Source organism: Brassica napus, chromosome A8, assembly GCF_020379485.1.
Source record: "Brassica napus cultivar Da-Ae chromosome A8, Da-Ae, whole genome shotgun sequence".
In the NCBI taxonomy this organism is placed as follows: domain Eukaryota; kingdom Viridiplantae; phylum Streptophyta; class Magnoliopsida; order Brassicales; family Brassicaceae; genus Brassica; species Brassica napus.
The window spans coordinates 20,465,918-20,485,974 of NC_063441.1; the positions used below are offsets into that span (position 1 = coordinate 20,465,918).

The 20,057-nt window shown below is 38.3% G+C and overlaps 4 protein-coding genes, 1 long non-coding RNA gene, 1 other non-coding gene and 1 pseudogene across 7 annotated transcripts; 3 read left to right on the forward strand and 4 right to left on the reverse strand.

Annotated features, from left to right (window-relative positions):
* Window positions 1-103: 103 nt before the first annotated feature.
* On the reverse strand, window positions 104-185 carry TRNAS-AGA. The gene has a single exon. It is a non-coding gene; the product is annotated as a tRNA-Ser (tRNA).
* A 358-nt stretch (window positions 186-543) lies between these two features.
* Window positions 544-2,721, reverse strand: LOC106387626 (protein phosphatase 2C 7). Its single transcript, XM_013827524.3, has 2 exons — window positions 1,364-2,721; window positions 544-1,294 (listed from the first exon to the last, which is right to left on the reverse strand). Exons 1-2 carry the CDS (start codon window positions 2,153-2,155, stop codon window positions 854-856), a joined length of 1,233 nt encoding a protein of 410 aa, XP_013682978.1. The 5' UTR covers window positions 2,156-2,721; the 3' UTR covers window positions 544-853.
* Window positions 2,722-2,850: 129 nt separating this feature from the next.
* LOC106395180 (U-box domain-containing protein 35) lies at window positions 2,851-7,159 on the forward strand. Its single transcript, XM_048738138.1, has 9 exons — window positions 2,851-3,546; window positions 3,629-3,953; window positions 4,042-4,257; window positions 4,331-4,508; window positions 4,587-4,646; window positions 4,737-4,814; window positions 5,152-5,914; window positions 6,447-6,859; window positions 6,944-7,159. The coding sequence occupies exons 2-9, from the start codon at window positions 3,811-3,813 to the stop codon at window positions 6,959-6,961; spliced, it is 1,869 nt and encodes a 622-aa protein (XP_048594095.1). The 5' UTR covers window positions 2,851-3,546; window positions 3,629-3,810; the 3' UTR covers window positions 6,962-7,159.
* Window positions 7,160-7,364: 205 nt separating this feature from the next.
* LOC106395085 (mitochondrial import inner membrane translocase subunit TIM23-1-like) lies at window positions 7,365-8,300 on the reverse strand. Its single transcript, XM_013835613.3, has one exon. The coding sequence runs from the start codon at window positions 8,249-8,251 to the stop codon at window positions 7,694-7,696; it is 558 nt and encodes a 185-aa protein (XP_013691067.1). The 5' UTR covers window positions 8,252-8,300; the 3' UTR covers window positions 7,365-7,693.
* A 171-nt stretch (window positions 8,301-8,471) lies between these two features.
* Window positions 8,472-10,972, forward strand: LOC106391538 (telomere repeat-binding factor 4-like). Of its 2 annotated transcripts, none has more exons than XM_022708426.2 (6): window positions 8,472-8,730; window positions 9,387-9,613; window positions 9,729-9,813; window positions 10,123-10,230; window positions 10,343-10,631; window positions 10,731-10,972. In XM_022708426.2, exons 1-6 carry the CDS (start codon window positions 8,581-8,583, stop codon window positions 10,760-10,762), a joined length of 891 nt encoding a protein of 296 aa, XP_022564147.1. In that variant the 5' UTR covers window positions 8,472-8,580; the 3' UTR covers window positions 10,763-10,972. The 2 variants fall into 2 exon arrangements, with proteins under 2 accessions (XP_022564147.1, XP_022564148.1); XM_022708427.2 differs by having other exon boundaries at window positions 10,123-10,209.
* Window positions 10,973-11,298: 326 nt separating this feature from the next.
* Window positions 11,299-16,746, reverse strand: LOC106394893 (annotated as a pseudogene).
* Window positions 16,747-16,772: 26 nt separating this feature from the next.
* LOC111208661 lies at window positions 16,773-18,096 on the forward strand. Its single transcript, XR_002660557.2, has 3 exons — window positions 16,773-17,069; window positions 17,302-17,352; window positions 18,039-18,096. It is a non-coding gene; the product is annotated as an uncharacterized LOC111208661 (long non-coding RNA).
* Window positions 18,097-20,057: the final 1,961 nt, after the last annotated feature.

Below are 20,057 nucleotides of genomic sequence, written 5' to 3' on the forward strand. Positions count from 1 at the left end.
ATGCTAGAAAGAAATATATGGAATGATCCGAGACCAGAAATAATTTACTAAATAGGTGATTAATTGAAAAATTAAAGCAGAGATGAAACTAAAAATTACAAAACGTGAGCGGCAGGATTCGAACCTGCGCGGGCAAAGCCCACATGATTTCTAGTCATGCCCGATAACCACTCCGGCACGCCCACTTATGAACTTTCTAACCATCACAAGTAAATATTTTTATCATTGTAATGAGAACACTAATCTTCAAACTGAATAACAACGCGGTCGTTATTGTCGGCATTAAGAACACTAGAAGAATTATGTTGGTGGTTGTCACCAGCCGACGGTTTGTTCCTGTTCATGCAGCACAGAAACAGCTCAAGATCCTTACTTTAGCTCAACACCTTGTTTGAGACAATACACCACACTATCTCACCAGTTAATCGATACAAGTACCACCATCTCTCACTATAAGCCCCACTGTTTGTTTTATAAATCAGTTTATATAGCATCCTAGTTTAAGCAGTTTGATACTTTCTGTACAACAAAATAAAAATACAATACTATAAATATTTTATATACATAGAAGAAGATGAATTACAGAAAAGTATTAAGGCTGATGTGACAAACATCAATTACATTTTCCTTAGGCCACATCTCCAATATCACACAACATATAAAAAAAAAAACACATTTCTGTCTTCTGTTTCTTATACATAACATACACATTCAAGTCCATGAGTAAAAGGAATGGACTTTTCGCTATGCATCATCATCAATCAACTTCTTATTTTTTACTTAAACTTGTGGAAACTAAAAAAAAAATAGTAAGAAATTTATAATAGTGTAAGGAGCTCGAGTGTACACTGTTTCAAGACCTGATCTTCAACTTCCTTTGAGCTTTCAGGTCAACCACAATGACAGAGATATTATCCCTGCTTCCCTTCTGAAGAGCGAGCTTCGAGAGATAATCAGCAGCGGCTTGGCACGCCTGGTCTTCCCCTACACCTCTCTCAGCTAAAGGCAACGCTCCATTCCTCTTGTGCCACCACAAGATCCGTCTCCTCGCAAACTCGCAAGCGTCTTGGTTACTCATCACGTCCCAAAGCCCATCGCTGGCTAATATCAAACACTCGTCTTCTCTTGCCCGTGGCATAAACGTTACTTCGGGCTCTGGTATCACGTATGGCTCCAGATACTGATCACCAATGGACCTGGACATGGCGAGAACGCCGGAGACACGAGCCCCTTGCCATTGTATAACTTTTCCTCCAGCTCTCTCTATTCTTGCATACTCGTCCTCTCTATCTGGCTGCAACAAAGATAGTAACAAAAGTAAGAAACATTCTCAAGATCATGTTAAAGGAAATGGATTCTTTACTTTGTGATCAACTGATAAAGGCATAGCTTCTTTGCCACGTAGCAAAACCGCTCTCGAGTCACCACAGTTCGAGACTATGATATGCGAAGAGCAAACCAAAGCAACCACAGCAGTTGATCCAACGGTTTCAGGAGAAACAGCCTCAAGAACCATCTCATCAGGAGAACCAACGACAGGTCTGTTGATCTTCCCTTTAACCTCATCATCAACCTTCAAGAAACAGTCAAAAAACACTTTCTCCCACTGCACCTGCAGCCTCTCGTAGAGCTCCTCTTTAATCCATTCGATCTCTTCAGCCAAAGCAAAATGGATTCTATCATGACAGTAGTCAGCAACCTGGAGGCCTCCGTGGCCATCGTATACACCGAAGAAGTGGCTTGTGAGGTGTGTGAGAGTTGGACTCATCCCTTCTTGATCTCCTCCCATAAGCATTTTAATTGGTATTTTGAGAAAACGTGGTAACGCTCTAACAGCATCCTCCATCTCTGATCTTTCGCCGCGGATTGAAACTGTGCCCCAGAGAGGTATGCAGTCTAGCTCGTAGACGCTTCTGCTTCCTCCTCTTGCTACGTTATGATGATGAGTTTCTTCAGGCAAGCTAATGACTACCTCTGAAGCTGAAACATCTTCTTCCATTGTATACTCAACCTCACCGTTCTGATCACACAGCATGTTAACTGCGTCAGTAACGTTCTCTAGCTCGGTGATATCTAAAGCTGATGAGATTCCAGAGTCACACATAGTGTTGGCTAGACTCAAAGTTAGTGCAACTGCTGGTGAAATCTCTTCCATGAGTTCGTACCTATGCTGCTTCCACACCCTAACTGAGCAAATCAATCTTCTTCTTCATCTCTAAGTTATGTTCTAATGATCTTCAGTGATACTACCAATATCCAATTCAGCTATCCACAGAGACCAAAACGCCGCCGTTCTTGAACACTAACTTAGCCAAAGAGTATCAAAATCAAGAAGATGAAGAAGTACCTCTTGGTTAACAGATCTGACGGATCTATCCGATGGGTTTTGATCTCACCTAATCAGGAAGGAGCAGACACTCAATTTCTCAGCCAAAACCTAATTAGAAACCCTCAAAGTTTCAACCTTTTTGATTAAAGATATCACAAAGAGAGGACACAAAGCTCAAGACTTTATCCAAAAACAAAAACAGAGGATCAGGTGAAAATGAAGAGCAAGGACGTTACATGAATCACACAAAAGACCTAAAAAGGCGAAACCTTTATCTTTATCTTTCCAAAACGAAACATGAGTTCTCCTGGATCTGATGGGGTTTACCTAAACTAAAAAGATAAACAACATTTAATTAAATTGTTTATGGGACAACGTCAACGACTTTGATATTAACACGTTGCTCCAATCAAATAGATTTAATTAAACTTTTCATTTTTTTTTTCATCAGTTCAATAATTGGCAAGAGAGATGCCACGTGTCCTTTCCTCTTAAAGGTCAAGTCTTCGCTAATATTTTCTCAAAAAGATTTAATTTTTTTTTTTTTTTTTTTTTTTTTTTTTTTAAATATTTACGATTTTATTGATAATCCGGAAACCGGCATTACAGCGTCAATTACAAGCTCGAATCAACCAAAATTTTCTAAATCAAACCTCACAAGACTAGCTTCGCTCGCTCACTAAACCGACGCCATCCACTAGAATGTTCGGGAATCCTTAGATTTAATTTTTTACATATATAAAGACTTTATTTACAAGATTTGAGAGAGAATATTCCAAAAATACGATACGATAAGTCTTCAACTACTTTTTTTTTTTTTTTTTTGTTCTCTGTTCATTTTAATCTGTTAAGCTGTTATGAAAATTTCTTGATTTAGTAAACTGCAAAACACCATTTAAAGCTTCAAAAAAAATTCAACAAACAAAACAGTTCCAAGTCTGTTTCGTCTCCTGTCTTCTTAATCTCTTTCTCATTTCATTATCTCTCTCTCAGAATGTACATCATGTTTTCTTGACACACAAGTTTCAGATATTATTAAGGTTTGGGAAAAAAAAATAGGATGGCTGGAAGAAGAGTAAAAGGAAAAGACAGCAACGCGATTACCGCCGTAGCCATTGACAAAGATAAAAACAGCCAACACGCCTTGAAGTGGGCCCTTGATCATATCGTTGGCGATTCACCAAACTGTATCCTCCTCCATGTTCAAACCAAATTGAGTAATGTCCTCCCTCCTCCTCCTCATGATCATCATTTCTATCATCATCATATATCTAATGATTTTTTTTTTTTTTTAAACAGGAATTGGTGAAGGAGAGAACACAGAGGCACCACATGACAACCAAGAAGAGGCTCATAAGTTCTTCCTTCCCTTTAGAGGATTCTGTGCTAAAAAAGGGGTCAGAGATTCAATCTCTCTTCTCTTTGCCATAACAACAATCACATTTTCATTTATATATATATAAGTCTTGAGTTCATATTATATGTTTTTTTTTTTTAATCAGATTAGAGCAACGGAGCTGCTTCTTCACGATATTGACATCGCAAATGCAATTGTTGACTACATCAACAAAAACTCCATTTCAAACATAGTCATTGGAGCCTCTGCACGAAACACCTTCCTCAAGTATCTAATCTTTTTCTTTTCTCTCATATAACCTTGACTTTAAATCTAAAACTTAGCTTAAACTCTTATGTAATGGTGTCTTAATCAGGAAGTTTAAGAGCGTAGATGTGCCAACGACTCTACTTAAAACAACTCCAGATACATGTTCTGTCTACATCGTGTCTAAAGACAAACTCTTAACAAGCAGACAAGCGAGTAGGCCTCAGACGCCTCAACACAATCCCCAGCCTTCAAAACAACAATCATTACTCTCTATCTTGTCTGATCCTGGCCCTACAAGCTTCACTTCCACTGAATCTGGAAGGTAAAGTCTTGTGAGGCCTGTTCTGTCTGGTGAATGAATACTGATGAATAATTGGCTTTTCCTATTCTTGCAGGTCATCTTCTGCATTACCACCTACACGTCATTACAAGCCTTGTCTTAATATGAGTTCTCCAGGAGAGTTAAGCAATGAGTTGTCTTCCAACCGTCACAGTGTTGAATCGAATTCGAGTTTCTACAGCATCCTAGGACGATCCACCTATGGAGGAAGCTCCCACTCTTCTACATCCCTGGTTAGTAGTATTCTCAACCACGTTACTGCCTCTAAAGTTGCCTGACGTTTTTTTAACATTTTCTTTCGAAATATATAGTATGATATAACCGATGGAGACGAAGAAGGCCTATCTGGGGGTAACATCACTGAACAAGAGGTAAAAGAACGTTTCAGAAAAGTAGACTTGGTGTTTTCAGAATGTAAAGTGCTGACATGTTTGTGTTCTAATGTTCTTGAATATGCTCAGAATCAAAATCTTGAACTAGAGGTGAGAAGATTGAGACTCGAACTGCAACATTTTAATGCAACCATGGGGAGAGACACTGTAAGATACTTACTTCCATGTAGACAACCGACAACATTCCATAGATACAGTAAAAATCTATAGATTGATACTCGATAAATTAATATACACTATAAATTAATAAATTTTTTAGTTGTATCGGTTCAAAATACAAAAATCGATAAAATAATAAGATAATAATTTTGTAGAACTAAATATTTCTTATTTTATATAAAAATATACTTTAAAATAGAAAATCTATAAAAAAAAAATTTTTGTAAATTAATAATTTTATAAATTAATAAAATGTCACATTCCCTACATTTTTACTGTATATGACTATGACTAATATACCATACACGGTATGAAATGCTTGTAGGCCCCTCATCATCAAGCTGCCCACGAATCCGAAAAGCTGGAGGAAACAAAGGTAGCAAGAGAGATGCTTAGGGAATTATCTGAGATGGATAAGCAGAAAACACAGAGTGCCATCCACGCAAACGAAGCGGCACATCGTCTTGCTGAAATAGAGAAGCAGAAGAGAAGACTCGTGGAGATGCAAGCCAAGTTCAACGAACAGAACATGTCCAACACCGTATCCTACAGACGGTACAGCATCAAAGACGTCGAAGACGCGACCGACGGCTTCTCAGACGCTCTAAAGATCGGGGAAGGAGGGTACGGACCCGTGTTCAAAGCCGTTCTTGAAAACACTTCCGTGGCCATCAAAATCTTGAAGTCAGACGTCTCACAAGGCCTTAAGCAGTTCCAACAAGAGGTTGAGGTTTTAAGCTGCATGAGACACCCTAACATGGTGATCCTCCTCGGTGCTTGTCCCGAGTATGGTTGCCTTGTGTATGAGTATATGGAGAACGGAACGTTAGAAGACCGGCTATTCTGTAAAGACAATACTCCACCGTTGTCTTGGAGAGCACGGTTCAGGATCGCTGCTGAGATTGCCACGGGACTTTTATTCCTTCACCAGGCTAAACCTGAGCCGCTGGTGCATCGAGATTTGAAGCCGGCAAACATTCTTCTAGACGGGCATATGATTAGCAAGATCAGTGACGTTGGTTTGGCTCGGTTGGTGCCTCCTGCTGTTGCTGATAGCTTCACCCATTACCACATGACTGCTGCAGCCGGTTAGTATTTTCATTCTACCTTTAAACTAGGCCTGTTGGTTCGGGTAGTTCGGGTAATTCGGTTTGGGTTTGGGTAGTTCGTTTTTCTAGTAGTTATGTTCTACTAAAATCTTGCCAAATTGAACCGTAAAAAAGTTTAGTTCGGTATCCGGGTAGTTCGGTTTTTAAATTTTTTACCAAAAAACTAACCAAAGTTTTGATTATATTTTGGTTAAAGATTTGGGTAAAGTCGGTTAAATACGGGTAATTTTGGTTAGTTCGGTAATTCGATTCAAAATTTTAGTTAATTCAGTTAGTTCGGTTCAAAATTTTGGGTAATTTCGATTAGTTCGACTCAAAATTTGGTTAACAATTTTTTTTTTGAAAATTAAACTAACCACTTGCCAAAACCGATTTTTTTTATAAACCTGCTGAATCGAACTGACATTATCACCAAATAACCGAAATTTTGGTTCGGTTCGCGGGTTATGTTCAGCTAAAAATCCCAGCCCTACTTTAATCTTTGCATATCCTTAACAAATTGTTGAAACAGGTACGTTCTGTTACATTGACCCTGAGTACCAGCAAACGGGAATGCTTGGAGTGAAGTCAGACTTGTACTCATTCGGTGTGGTGCTTCTGCAAATCCTCACAGCGATGCCAGCAATGGGATTAAGCCATAGAGTAGAGCAAGGGATCGAGAAAAATAGACTCAGAGAAGTTCTGGATCCCAGAATATCAGACTGGCCTGAAGAAGAGACGCTGGTGCTAGCTCAACTGGCTTTGCAGTGCTGCGAGTTGCGGAAAAAGGACAGACCTGATCTTGCTACCGTTCTGTTGCCTGCACTGAGCAAGCTAAGAGAGTTTGCAACGGGGGATCATGAAGTACATAGCTCTGGTAGGACATCTTCTGTGTCACGTGCTCACAATTCAGTTCCTCGTTCCCCAATATCTTCTTCCTCTCAGGTTGGTTTCTTAGAACCTGAAGTAACTGATCTCTAATATTTGATTCATGAGTGTTTATTTCAATCATTTTATTCTGCAATGTAGACAGAGGATGCATACTGACACCAACAATTGGAACTTCGACTTTAGATCAAAGTGAAGCGACGTTGGCTATCTCTGATTGTGCTCCACCAAAAAGTTCATTGTTGATCTCTCATAGTGTCGAAGTTCCTATTTATTGTATATGAAACACTTTATTCTTTGGTCTCATGAAAAAAAAAATCACTTTCATTACAGAAGAGCTGTCTAGTCCTTGCAAAACCAAGTCACCTTTGTGCAAAGAACATTTATTCTGTGGCACATAAAAATCTTATTGAGCAACTGCATACTAAAAATTGCTTTAAATTGGAAATTATTTGAGAAGATAGTTGCAAAGGTGTAAACAGTTGCGCACAAAGAAATAAAAATTGATGGAGCTATATGAGTAATGTTAGCTGACAAGGCAATTTGTCAATTCGAGACAACACTAGCTTAGAGACATACTTGAGTCTTGTGAGACAAAGCAAAAGTTCACAACAGATCCAACATTATATCATGAAACATGTTATGGAAGTCACTACCTCAAGAAACTACAGAGAAGACAAAGTAAGAAAGGTAAAAAAATGAATTCAACTAGGATTCAGATAATAAGATGTGTGATACTCTCACGTTTCAAGACCATAACGAAGTCCCAGCTATAAAAACCAACCTTGTCATTGTATAATATATAAAAGAACTTTTCCCAGCTATAAGAGAGCTACTACGCTAGAAACAAAAAGCTATGATTTTTATCATCCCCACAATGACCAACATCACTCATATGTAAGCATAACGCTTCAAAACCCTCTTCCCCGCCACAAACGCACCAGACGCCATCCCTCCAAGCACACCCGCCACAGCCGCAGCTCTCACCCCACGCGCCGCCCTAAACACCGCCCCAGTTCCAAACCCCGCCACCACCTTCGTCCACGCGTCATCCCTATCCGTATACGCCACGACTCCACTCTCAATCCCGGCGTAGATCAAACCCACAACACCAATCCTACACCCCAACGAGCGTCCCGCGTGGCCAGACGAGTTCAGGATCCTGTTCACCTTCAGCTTCGCCGTGTCTCCGTACTCGAAGCTCCTGACGCCGGAGAAGAACCCGGAAGCGGCTCCGGCTAGGGATCCGCCGAGGTAGCCCGTGCCCGTGTAGAAGGTGAGATTCTCCCCCCAAGATCGGCGCTTTTTGAGGGACTCTTCGGTGAAGAGGTACTCGGGGGAGGTGGGGAGCTTGTAGAGGTGCTGAGCGTTGATCGGGACGTTGAAGTGCTGGTAAGGATGGTAAAGGCGGGAGCTTTCGTCGGAGGAGGTGTGATCGGTCGTCGCCATTGTGTTAAGGGTTTATGATCTGTAGTGTAGCTACAGGGTTTATGAATTTTTGTAGGGTTTTTTAACACTTTGTGTTTAATTCGAATTTGACCCCTGATGTTTTATTTATGATCAATTAAACCCAAAATCTTTTACATTTTTGATTATTTCCTTTTTTGACCTGTGGTTTTCAGATCTTTATACGATATGCTTCTTAAATTGGAAAGCTTACCATAAGACCCCCGTTTTTGTAAAAGTCGCGATTTTGTTTGGATTTTTGGAAAATATTCTGGGAACACAAAGGAAGGGAGCTTTTGAGGAGAAAGGTCGGCGGATGAGTCGCTGATTCGATGGGAAACCAGAAGCTTAAGTGGACGGAGGAGGAGGAAGAGGCGTTGCTCGCAGGTGTTAGGAAGCATGGTCCCGGGAAGTGGAAGAATATTCTCCGAGATCCTGAGTTTGCTGGTCAGCTCTCTAATCGCTCCAATATTGACTTAAAGGTCTTCACTTTTCTTCTTCTCCTCAATCACTTACATAGAAAAAAGTTAATTTCATCGAGTTCTTGAGACATCGGTAATAGAAAATTTGTAAGTGTTAGTTCTCTGATGTTTGGTCTGAGAATTTAAATTTAGTGGCTTTGTTGATATCTGTTGAAAAGATTAAAACTTTTAAGAGTTTTCTTAATTTGAGTTTATTGGCTGCTCTGTTTCGTCTGTAGCGTCTGAGATTCGTTAAGTGTGTCTGATTATATATTTTGGTTGTCTATGCTGGCTGCCTGGCAATTGATCTTTCTGCTGTCCTTAGAGAAGGTCTTGAACTTACTTGAGATTGACACTATAATGGCAGTCTCTGACACTATCTAGTGCAAGTAATGCTGCAATGCGTTAGTCTTAAATCTAGCCATGGTTTTAAGTCATAATTATAGTTTATTGTCTGCTCTGTTTCTTGGTTGCCTATGGCGAAGGTTGACTCTTATGTCATAGAAATTGTTTGATATCTGATAAACAGAGAGGGGAACAAATCATCAGACCTTGTTGTGGTTGAATTTTGAGAGGGAATTTTTCTGATTTGAATGTTACTAGTGTTGTATGTGTCTCCATTATTTGGTAACTTATAGCCAAGAATCTTAAATATTCGATGTTTCATTGTTTTGTAGGATAAATGGCGTAATTTAAGTGTTGCCCCTGATATTCAAGGCTCAAAGGATAAGGTACGGACACCAAAGATCAAAGCTGCTGCCTTTCAGCTGGCGGCGGTTGCAGCTGCCAGTACTCCATCTCCTAGTTCCAACCATTCTCCAGTTCCTCCCCTTCCTCGTAGTGGATCTGATTTGAGCATTGATGACAGTTGTAACTTTATGGTTGATGCAAAGAATGCTCCCAGGTTTGTTGTTTTTTCCGAGCCACCCCACTTAATCCTCTGTTGATTCTCAAGTGCTGTATATTGCTAGTCTACTTGCATTGTGACGCTTCCGATGAGCCAATATTTTTTTATTAAGGTATGATGGGATGATATTCGAAGCTCTTTCATCGTTGACGGATGCTAATGGATCTGATGTCACTGCAATTTACAACTTCATCGTGGTTAGTCATATTTTACCTTTCCCTTTATCCTGCATTTGTCACTGACTATAGTTGACTAAGTAGTTTAAATCTTTTGATTTGTAAAGGTAGCTAAAACCAATCCTTCACTCTCATCTTAAGAAAGGAATTATATAACTAGTTAACTGTTCTTTGTTGTTATAGTTTGGTCTTAGTTATTGCATTCCATTATGATTATCTTAGAAAAGATTATCATAGCTCCATTAGGTTATTCGTTGTTATTGTCATAGCAGCTAAGCTGTACTGATGTAACGATCAAGCTCCTGATAATGGTCTGTTATGTGTGTATAGCAAAAAGGACATGAAGTGCCACCGAACTTTAAAAGGATCCTGGGTTCAAGATTGAGGAGGCTTGCTTCTCAGGGCAAACTTGAAAAGGTTAGCCAGTTAAAATCAGGAGTAAGTCTTGAAAGCCTTGCTTTGAACAAGAGCTTCCTTTCCATCTGTGTTGATTTCTGTTTGCCTTTTCTGTGTGTTTGGTTCTTCAACAATGCGACAATACACACGACAGACGCAGAACTTCTACAAGATGAATAATCACAGCTTCATGGCGATGAGAACGCCAGTTGTAGCGAGGCCAAAAGAGGTGAATGTGAAACCTCGGCAGGCGAACAGTCAAGGACTCACGGTTTCGCAGGAGAAGGTTGATCACGCTGCAGGAACCGCAGCGTTTAAGTTCGTGGAGGTGGACGAAAAATTAGAGCTGCTCAATGCAGCTGTTGAAGAAAGGGATAGGATGATAGAGCTGGCGGAACAAGCGGAGTTGATTCTACTGTTGGCAGAAGAGTTGCACAAAGAATGTAAATAACTAACACCTCTATTCTCAGTGTTCTTCTTTCTCTAAAAATCTTACAAGGTCTTTGGGCGTCTGATGTTTTAAAGATTTGTTTTGTTGACAGGTTCTGAGGGGAAGATTGTGGCTTTGAATTGAGGGTTGACAGAACAGAAGAAGAAGCATAGAGTTCTCTTTGGAGTTCATCACTCTGTTGTGGTATATATACTAGTAGCAATAGGCTATTTGGTTGCATTCTCTTGTTTCTTTTTCCTATACCAAATTGTTTTGACAAAAAATAACATTTAAATTTCTTTCCTAGTGTAAGATTGTGACTCAAGTAGTTTAAATTTTTTGATTCACTAAACATTTTCTGCATGTTTCTGTCACAAAACAACCTTTGAGGTTTGATGTCAGAACAACGAAAAGTGTGTTTTGTTTTTTTTGTTCCGCTCTGAGATTTTTCTCACTGTTCTGACATCAAACCCCAGTGGTTGTTTTGTGACACACTTTTTGTTGTTGCAATCCTTCCTAAATATACACAAAATCTTTTTTTTTTTGATACACAAAATCTATTTATAGTTCTGTTTTCTGATACAAACAAAAATAACCCAGAATATCATACAAACAAAGATCATGTACATCAGTTAGTGTAAGACTTCATCTGAAATCATGCGTCTTTTTCTAGAAAAGTATGGTTCTTCAAAAACAGAGAGTATTTCATTACATTTCTCTAGGCAGACTTTTCAAAAATCAAAAACATAATTTGTGAAAAAGGGTACAAAGGAACTTGTTGTAAATTTGTAATTCTTCAAAAAGTAAAATGGTTCGAAAACTTATATTGCGAGAGAAGGCAACAATGATTCAGATACAGCATAGTACATCCTACTCAGCTAAAACCATCCATGACCAACAATGGTGAAGATGTGTGTATTGGGATCACTCATCAGCTGAGTTTATTGCTTAAGAGGAGCTTTCTTCTCTCTGTCTGCAATTCTAGCAGGGGCATTAGAGTGTGACTTGAACCTGCCTCTTCCTCCTTCGTCTCTCTCCTACAGATTCCAGAATCAACAGTATACGTTTAGTTTAGATAGTCTCATCATCATGGTTAGGAGATTTATATCATCATGGTTAAGAGATTTATATTATATAAACTTGAGTCATTAGTCTATGTTGATAGGAATATTTCCGTTTTATGTACCTTTTTCTTGACAACCTGAACAACATCTTCGTCTTCAAGATGCTGAGAAAGACCACAATTTTGAGGATTGTGCCTAGCGCTCGTGCCCCACACAAGGGCATACTTCATATCCTTCACCAGAGTTCTGTGGACGTGGTTACAGAAGTCTTCAACCGTGCAGCCACCTCGATCCTGTTGAATCAGACGAGCAACAAAGATATATAAATCAGATATGGACAAGTTTGAAAGGTTATCATGCAATGAGGGGAAAAAAGAAACACACTTACAGATGAGAGGACAAAAGGCTCATCGAAATCAGGTTGCTGGCCTTGAGGCTTCGAGTAAACTCTCACAAGGCCCATTTCGTCCCACATCCTTGCAAGTAGTCTGTCTAAGTTCAGCTGTTTCAAGCAACAGTCATTCACCGTTAGACCAGTGAGGGATCACAATGCAAAAGGAAAACAAAACAGGACCAAAGTGAAGTTTTAGCATTTGCCATCCTTGCAGACCAAAAGACTAACTTGCCTTAAGATTGCAGCTAATAACAATGGAATTTGGCTGGCGTGCTAGTCTATCCACATCATCAATTCCAACATCTATTTTGTTGTAGACGTAAACACACTTAATATATTTGCGGTTGCCTTCAATGACATCGATGAAGTCATCCACTGTGGCATTCTCACGAAATAGGACCTGCAATACGCACCACTAAATTCATTTAGACGTTTATCAGCGAAGGCAAAAAAAAAACTACCATTAGAAGGCTTTAAAAAAATTGACAAATGTGAAAGTCTGAAATATTCATTTCTACTTAACATATAGAAAGGCTTCAAATAAACCGACAGATGTCTGAAGCATTTCAGAATTTTGCTTGTAACACTCAAACAAAACAAGACATGAAAAGCCACCAGCCTGTATTCAAAGAAGATGAAAGTTGGAACCTCGTACCTCAGCATTGTGGATTTTGTATTCATGCAGGATCTGATAGCAGAGTCAAGGGTGCTGTAGTGTTGAAAGAGATTCCACCAGTCTTTTTCTTTTTAAAGTAGATCTATTGTACAGAGAAAACAAAGCAAATATAGTTCTGGGGACAAAGAAACCAAGTTTCTCAATAAACCACAAAAAAAATATAGCTACATATTTAATTTGCCAAGTTTCTCAATGGAGCTTTACCTGTGGAGGCTTTTTGTTTAGCCGCAAACCCACTGCTTCAAGTTCCTTAGTCAGAATTTGCCTGTGGCCTTCACTCTAACATTGTTTTGAAGAGTAAATTATAAGGTTACTAAATGAGTGCAGCATGACAACAAAATAACAATTCACAAGGGCAGCCACACCGTAACTCACCTTTGAGGCATCAAGAACCATCAGTACAAGATCGGAAGACTTCGCAACAGCAATGACCTGTTAAATAAACAGTTATAATCAGAGTTCCAAGCCCAAAATGAAATCAGATAAGCAATAAGAAAATTAAGCGACTGGATTTCAAACCTGCCTTCCTCGCCCCTTTCCTTCCGAAGCACCTTCAATAATACCCGGAAGATCGAGAAGCTGAATCTTTGTGTCGTTGTAGTGAATTACTCCAGGGATGCATGTAAGTGTTGTAAACTCATATGAGGCTGCTTCGGAATGTGTTCCCGTTAACATTGTCAAAAGCGTGGACTTTCCAACACTACAAAGTACAACCACTTCCATCAGTTTCCCTAAAACCATAAGCCTCCATATTCTAAAGGAGCAACATAATTTTACAAGAGTTGAGAAACATATGTAAACGCATTTCCCTAAGTATAAGAATCTAAGACACTCTGACCTTGGAAATCCTATAAGTGCAACACGTCCATGACCATACTTGGTAACTTCAAAACCTTCCCCGCCTCCACTAGCACCCTGTGACATTTGATTTGGAAGAAAATTACAAACTAAAGCAGTAATAAAAAAAGATTTAAAACTCTACTTCAGGTAAAGGCAGCACAGTCCTAAGAAAACAAGCTAAGGTGACAAGAACAAGGGAGCCATTCACAGTCCATTTCAAACATAAACATTCAGCAACAGAGAGGAAAGCTATAAAGAACACCTCAAGTAAGAAAATAACCAAACAGTTACTTCATGAACCCCTCAGCTATATAGAAATAATAATGACATAGGCTAAAATTCTAGTCTTTTTTTTTATAAAGAGTTTGGATTACTTTTGGAGGCTCCAGCAGTTGTGTCCTGAGCTTAGCAATCTTTGCCTTGAGCTGACCAAGATGATACTCTGCGCCATCAAGTAAAAGATAATCGATTAGCTGACAACTAGAAGCAGCAATAGAAAAATTTCAAACTTGTTATAGTTTTGTTAACTGTAATCACTAACACAGGTAATTATATTTATAGTTTCTGCTCTCTAATTTCAGTCGTACCTGTAGCTTTATTCTTCTGAGTACGAGCCATCTCGGCCTCGATTTCTCTAATCCTCTCGATGATCCCCATTGTGCTTCAGTTGCTTCTGCTAACAACAAACATAAAGAGAGAGAGTTAATAGATCATTAGACCATAAAGAATGAATACATACTAGATTATAATATAGTTTATTTACATCAATTATCTAATCGAGCTAAAACATATGACTGGATATCGATTTGATTATAAGAATGAATACATCCCACATGAGCTCGAAACGCAGGATTTCAAATAGAGCGATGTGAAGTCTACCACAAAATAGTTGCTCAACCAAAGTTATCTGAATGAACAAGTTGGAAGATTTGATGAGCTGACTTACCGTGGTAGTGATGAAGCGATCTCCGGAGGGAGAGAGCGACCCTGAAAAATAATAAAGCAATACCCGTAGAAAGTGTTATGTGGTCCATTTTAGTCGTAAAAGGCCATTGTCAAACTCGATATTTGTCAAGCTGTTTTTGGATCCTTCTCCCATTCCGCATACATACTTGTTCGAACTCTTCTTCAAGAGGGAAGGCCCAACCGTGGTCATTAACCACAACATTGCTCCTACTCCTATAGCACACACATGGTGGTTCGACAAAATTTTCATCAATCTTTGGTCCACATGTTGTGCAAATCAATAACTCTACTAAATCAAACTTTTTGGATATAAGAAAAAGATGTCATTATACGTTTTTTGATTAAAATAATAACAAAATAATTGAAATGCATTAATGAAATTTTCACTTAAAAGGGAGATTACCGAAATTTAGTCAACATGTTATAAGTTATAACTCACACAAAAAAAAATATCAAAACAAACAGAATTACTTATTGTAACATTACTCAATGTTTTCTTTTCTAGATTTTAGGAGTTGACATATATACTATATCATACATTAAGATTGAAGTCAGTCAAGTCCAATTCTATGTATTATATATTATATATAAAATTTATAGGCAAACAAATAGATCGAAATTCATTTTTCAATAGTTGGACTTTCTAATTATTATTATTCCATCTTAATGGGTTTTTGTTTATTTCTCTTTAGTTTTTACCTTCTCTTGAAGATTGAAAGTTTATAACAAATGAAAATTGAAGACGCACAAACAATAGTTGTGTATTCACTCTCCATAATATGTAATACTTTAATCGTAGACAATACAAAAAGTAAATTAATTTATTTCTATAAAGTATCAGTTGCCCATCATGCCTACTCATTAATATTTATCTTGATGCTACAATCTATCATTAGTGATGTTTTTATTAAAAATGATAGCTAAATCACTAATATTAATTTTGATTGTGAATGTTAGTTGATTGAGTAAAGATTTATTACATATTATTGGCAACTTTGTTTCTTTTCTTTCCAACAAATTCTAAGCTAGTTCAAGAACTCATGCCTGTTTTTCTCATACATTACCTATAATATACATAACAAGTTAATCAAGGATCACTTATGTTCACTTTCAAACATTTGGTTCAATAGTTAATATATACTATGTGAGCAAATTGGTAAATAAATATAGAAAGAAAAACTAGGATAAAATTTGTTACCCAATTGACAAACATTAAACCGGTGTTCGTTCGTTGAGATCTTAACCAACACATGTAGATCCATCAAATTTTTTTGGAACTAACACATCTATTCTCAGTGATTCTTACTTTTCTAAAAATCTATGTACAGTCAAATTTATGGATCTTTTCATTTTTGGGTCACCAGGTGCGTGCTTTAGTAGAATCCTCAACACCGGAGATAAACCCAAACGGTCAAAACCATCTCTCAAGACCATCACCAAGTTCAGAGCAATTGGTTTTGCAGCCAACCGGTCCTCACATGTTACAACATATGACACACTACTAAAAGGCCCTTCAATACGAAAGGGACTGCTACGTTCTCATATAGACAGTTACAAATGAAGTCCATAGTTTTTTCTTCTTATAGATGGTTTTCTTGGATTTGATGTGTTATTAAGATAAGGTCAAATATACATTAAATATACATTAAAAAGGGTAAACAATCATATGGCCATGTATGGAGGCTCATAAGATTGACAAAGTTGATTAATGTTTTGGTTTGAGCTTAATTGATCTCTGGTTAAGCTTTTATGTTTCAGAAGCAATATTAACAAACAAAACAAGTACTGAAATCCAATATTAAAAAAAAAAAAAAACATCCCCTAGAATCTCTTAAAGCCCTTAAAGAGATTAGCTTTCTCAAAGCTGTCCTCTCTTTGTTTCTTTGCACGAAAGACCTCAAGGTCCTTGTCTATCTGTTCGACACAAGCTTCAAACACAGCAATAACCGGTTGATAGTAATCAGGGTGAGAATACATACAATTGAACAGCATCTCCGTGATTTGCTTACACTTAGTGCTACGAGGTCCTTCACAATCTTCCAGAGCCTTAGCCACATCTTTGCAACAGCCTCCTCTCAAGAACTCGAAATACCTAGCTTCTACGGCTTCATCAGTTGATGATTCTCCCGCTCTCGGTGGGAACAAGCCATTGATGTTCTTTATCAACAACTCTGCATTAGCTGTCATCGGATATTGTAACGACCCAGATTTTTCTGGTGGGCCAGTTTGGCCTTTATTAAAAATTAAAGTCTAATTCTCTCTTTTTACTTTGTCCCACATTGGATGTTTAGAAAACCTACCTCCCTTCCCTTCTCCTATATAAGAAACTCCATCCTTTCTCTTTATTCTCATCAAGTCAAAGTATTTCTTTGCGTGTGACGAGTTGTTGTTGAATTATTCGACGACCAGTCACTAGTGAATTTTCCGGTGGGATTTCCGGGTGAGCTTCCGGCGAGATTTCTAGACGAGCTTCCGGTGAGATTTCTAGACGAGCTTCCGGCGGGTTTTCTAGTAAGTTTGTTGCCTCCTTATTTCTAATTATAGGAATATTTTAAGAAAGTTTCTAATTTAGGAAATAAGTTATATTAGGAAAGTTTCTATTTTAGGAAAGTTTCCATTTTAGGAAAGTTGCTATTTTAGGAAAGTTTCTATTTTAGGAGAGGTTTCATTTTAGGAAAGTTTCCATTTTAGGAAACTTATTTCCAGAGAAGCTGAGCTTAAGTCGTTGATTCTCGTGTTGCAGTTGACCTCAGCTGACCGCATCTTCCGTTGTTCATTTCAGCCTGTGGCTAAGGTGAGGGCTATCCCATTAAATCCCGAGCTAGTTTAGTACTACTATTATGGAAAGTTTAGTTTCGAAACATGATCCGTCTCTGTGAATTGAGTCTGTTTGAGAGTCTTGTTTGTTTATTATTACTATTGATTGTTAAACCGAAAATAGGATAATAGAAGATTCAACGGTTGACTGAATTGAATGAATTAAGAACTGTTATTTATATATGTATATACATAAATCTGTTATGAGATTGCGGGGCACAAAGATGTTGTGCTAACGGCGCATTGTGTGGAGATTGCGGGACACAGAGACGTTTGTGTTAGCGGCGCATTGTATGGAGATTGCGGGGCATATGGACGTCTATGCTAGCGGCGCATTGTATGAGGGATTGCGGGGTACAAAGACGTTTGTACTAGCGGCGCATAGGTGATTGCGGGGTACAAGGATGGACTCTTGTACTAGCGGCGCATAGAGTTATATATTTATATCCGTATAAGGAGAATGCGGGGTGTGTGATCTAGTTATGCACTATCAGCGCATTTGATGTTTTTATGTGGTGTATTAGACACTGTGTTTGTTTTATGCTAGAACTAGGCCTACATAGTCGTAGTGCTATGTACTGAGTCAGTGGTTTGTGGTTTAGCATCCCATACCTCACGGAGTAACTCCCCTGTTACTCACCCCTCCTTCTTTCCCCCTTTCAGGTGAGACTGACGAGCATGAGTGATTGCTATCGGATTGGTGCTTTGGGAGTTTTATTTCTTTCTTTTTCAAACTTGCGGATTTTATGCTTTTATCGATATTCTCGAGATTTATTATGTTATTTGGATTTATGGCTATTTATTGGATTTACGACTTTGGAGTTGACTTTTGAGAAGTAATAAATGGAGATTTCAGAATTTTATTTGTTTATTTTATTTTGGAAAATACGGGTGTTACAGATATGGCCAATCACTGAAATCTTCCGGTTTCTCTTGCTCCGGTTTTGCCGGCGGAAATTGGATGGATGACGCGATCCCCATTCCCTGAGATTCGATCCTATGGAATCAATTAACAGAGGATAACAATATATGCTAAGAGGTTCTTCGTAGATTCTAAACAGGTTTCTTTATTATAATTCAAAATTTCAAAGAGAACCAGGGTTGCTGCCGAGTCGCCGGACTCTGTTACATCCTACATTCTGGGCCTTTAGTGGGCCTTGAGATTGAAATGTTCTGGGCTGTTGAGGAGTTTAGTAAAAGCCCACTACCGTTTTCCTGAAATAAAGAGGCAATCATTATTGCATAAGTCAGTCTCTGACTTTGAGTCACATCTGATCCCATCTTCGGACCATTACTATTGACAAATTCATGTATTTGTGTACTCATATAACAAGTTTTACAAATGAAATAGTTATACAAAATCTTTTGCCCTGAAACCTTGTGTAACAATAGACAAAACTGCCATTTTTGGTTCGTTAGATATAGCCACTAACTGAATCACATAATAAAATTAACGAGGAAACAAATTCAATTAGACGTCTGTCTGAAATATTTCAGAATTCTACTTGTAACACTCAAACAAAACCCTCGAGAAGCTTGTCTGAGACTGAACGGATACAAGATGAAAGTTGGAACATCGTACCTCACCATTGTGGATTTTGTATTCATACAGGATTTGATAACAGAGCTTCTCATCAATGTGAGTCAAAGGTGCTGTGGTGTTGAAAGAGATACCACCTGTCACCAGTCTTTTTATTTTTTAAAGAAGATCTATTGTATAGAGAAAACAAAGCAAAAATGCAAATCAAGTTCCGGGGACAAAGAAACCAAATTTCTCAGTGGAACACATCGTAATAAACCACAAAAAAGTAGCTACATATTTAATTTGACCTACTCAATGGAGCTTTTACCTGTGGAGGCTTTTTGTTTAGCCGCAAGCCCACTGCTTCAAGTTCCTTAGTCAGAATTTGCATGTGGCCCTCACTCTAACATATGTACAAGTTGGTCACAGAGCAACAATTCCACAGTAGACTTTTAGTCCGCAAAAAAAAACAAGCTAAGGTGACAAAACAATGGAGTCAATCAGAGTCTCTTTCAGATGTAAACCATTCAGAAACAGCGAGGGAAAAACTATAACGACTGGCCTAGTAAGAAAATACTCAAACAGCTAGATAGAAATAATTGGATAGGCTAGTATTTTACAAAGAGACTGGATTACTTTTAGAGGCTGAGGTTAGCAATCTTTGCCTAGAGCTGACCAAGATGATACTCTGCGCCATCAAGTAAAAGATAATCAATTAGCTGTCAGTTGTTCTGCTTATTAAAACGAAATTAGAAGCAGGGCAGGCCTCAGATTTTGGATTTTGGGGATGGGGACCTTACATGATTTAATAAAAATTTCAATAGTTTGGAGGTCTAAAATTTTTTTCTTACAAATTTGGGCACCTATGTGTATATAAACTTTTTCAAAATTTTTGGAGGCCTAATAGGCGTGGCCCGAAGCGATTTCCTAACGGTGGTTGAGCTAGGCTAGAGTAAAATGTCCAGATTGCTCCCAATACTTGGAAATTACCATGCCCTCATATGTCAATAGGGCTTTGTCAACACGACGAACTGTTTACCGCTTGGCATAAAAAGCTCAAAAATTTATCTACTGTAATTACTACACAAGTATTAAATTTATAATTTATGCTATATCCGTCTTGGAAGAATGAATGAACAAAAAAAAACTGATGGTCTATA

Excerpts from the sequence above, each read along its gene's own strand:
- LOC106391538 (XM_022708426.2), top strand. The coding sequence starts at position 8,581 with ATGGGAAACCAGAAGCTTAAGTGGACGGAGGAGGAGGAAGAGGCGTTG. Across the intron at positions 8,731-9,386 it reads GCTCCAATATTGACTTAAAG|GATAAATGGCGTAATTTAAG; the intron begins GTCTTCACTTTT and ends ATTGTTTTGTAG. Across the intron at positions 10,231-10,342 it reads TTAGCCAGTTAAAATCAGGA|ACGCAGAACTTCTACAAGAT; the intron begins GTAAGTCTTGAA and ends TACACACGACAG.
- LOC106387626 (XM_013827524.3), bottom strand. The coding sequence starts at position 2,155 with ATGGAAGAGATTTCACCAGCAGTTGCACTAACTTTGAGTCTAGCCAAC. Across the intron at positions 1,295-1,363 it reads CTTTATCAGTTGATCACAAA|CCAGATAGAGAGGACGAGTA; the intron begins GTAAAGAATCCA and ends TCTTTGTTGCAG.
- LOC106395085 (XM_013835613.3), bottom strand. The coding sequence starts at position 8,251 with ATGGCGACGACCGATCACACCTCCTCCGACGAAAGCTCCCGCCTTTAC.
- LOC106395180 (XM_048738138.1), top strand. The coding sequence starts at position 3,811 with ATGTTTTTTTTTTTTAATCAGATTAGAGCAACGGAGCTGCTTCTTCAC. Across the intron at positions 3,954-4,041 it reads GCACGAAACACCTTCCTCAA|GAAGTTTAAGAGCGTAGATG; the intron begins GTATCTAATCTT and ends TGTCTTAATCAG. Across the intron at positions 5,915-6,446 it reads CCACATGACTGCTGCAGCCG|GTACGTTCTGTTACATTGAC; the intron begins GTTAGTATTTTC and ends TTGTTGAAACAG.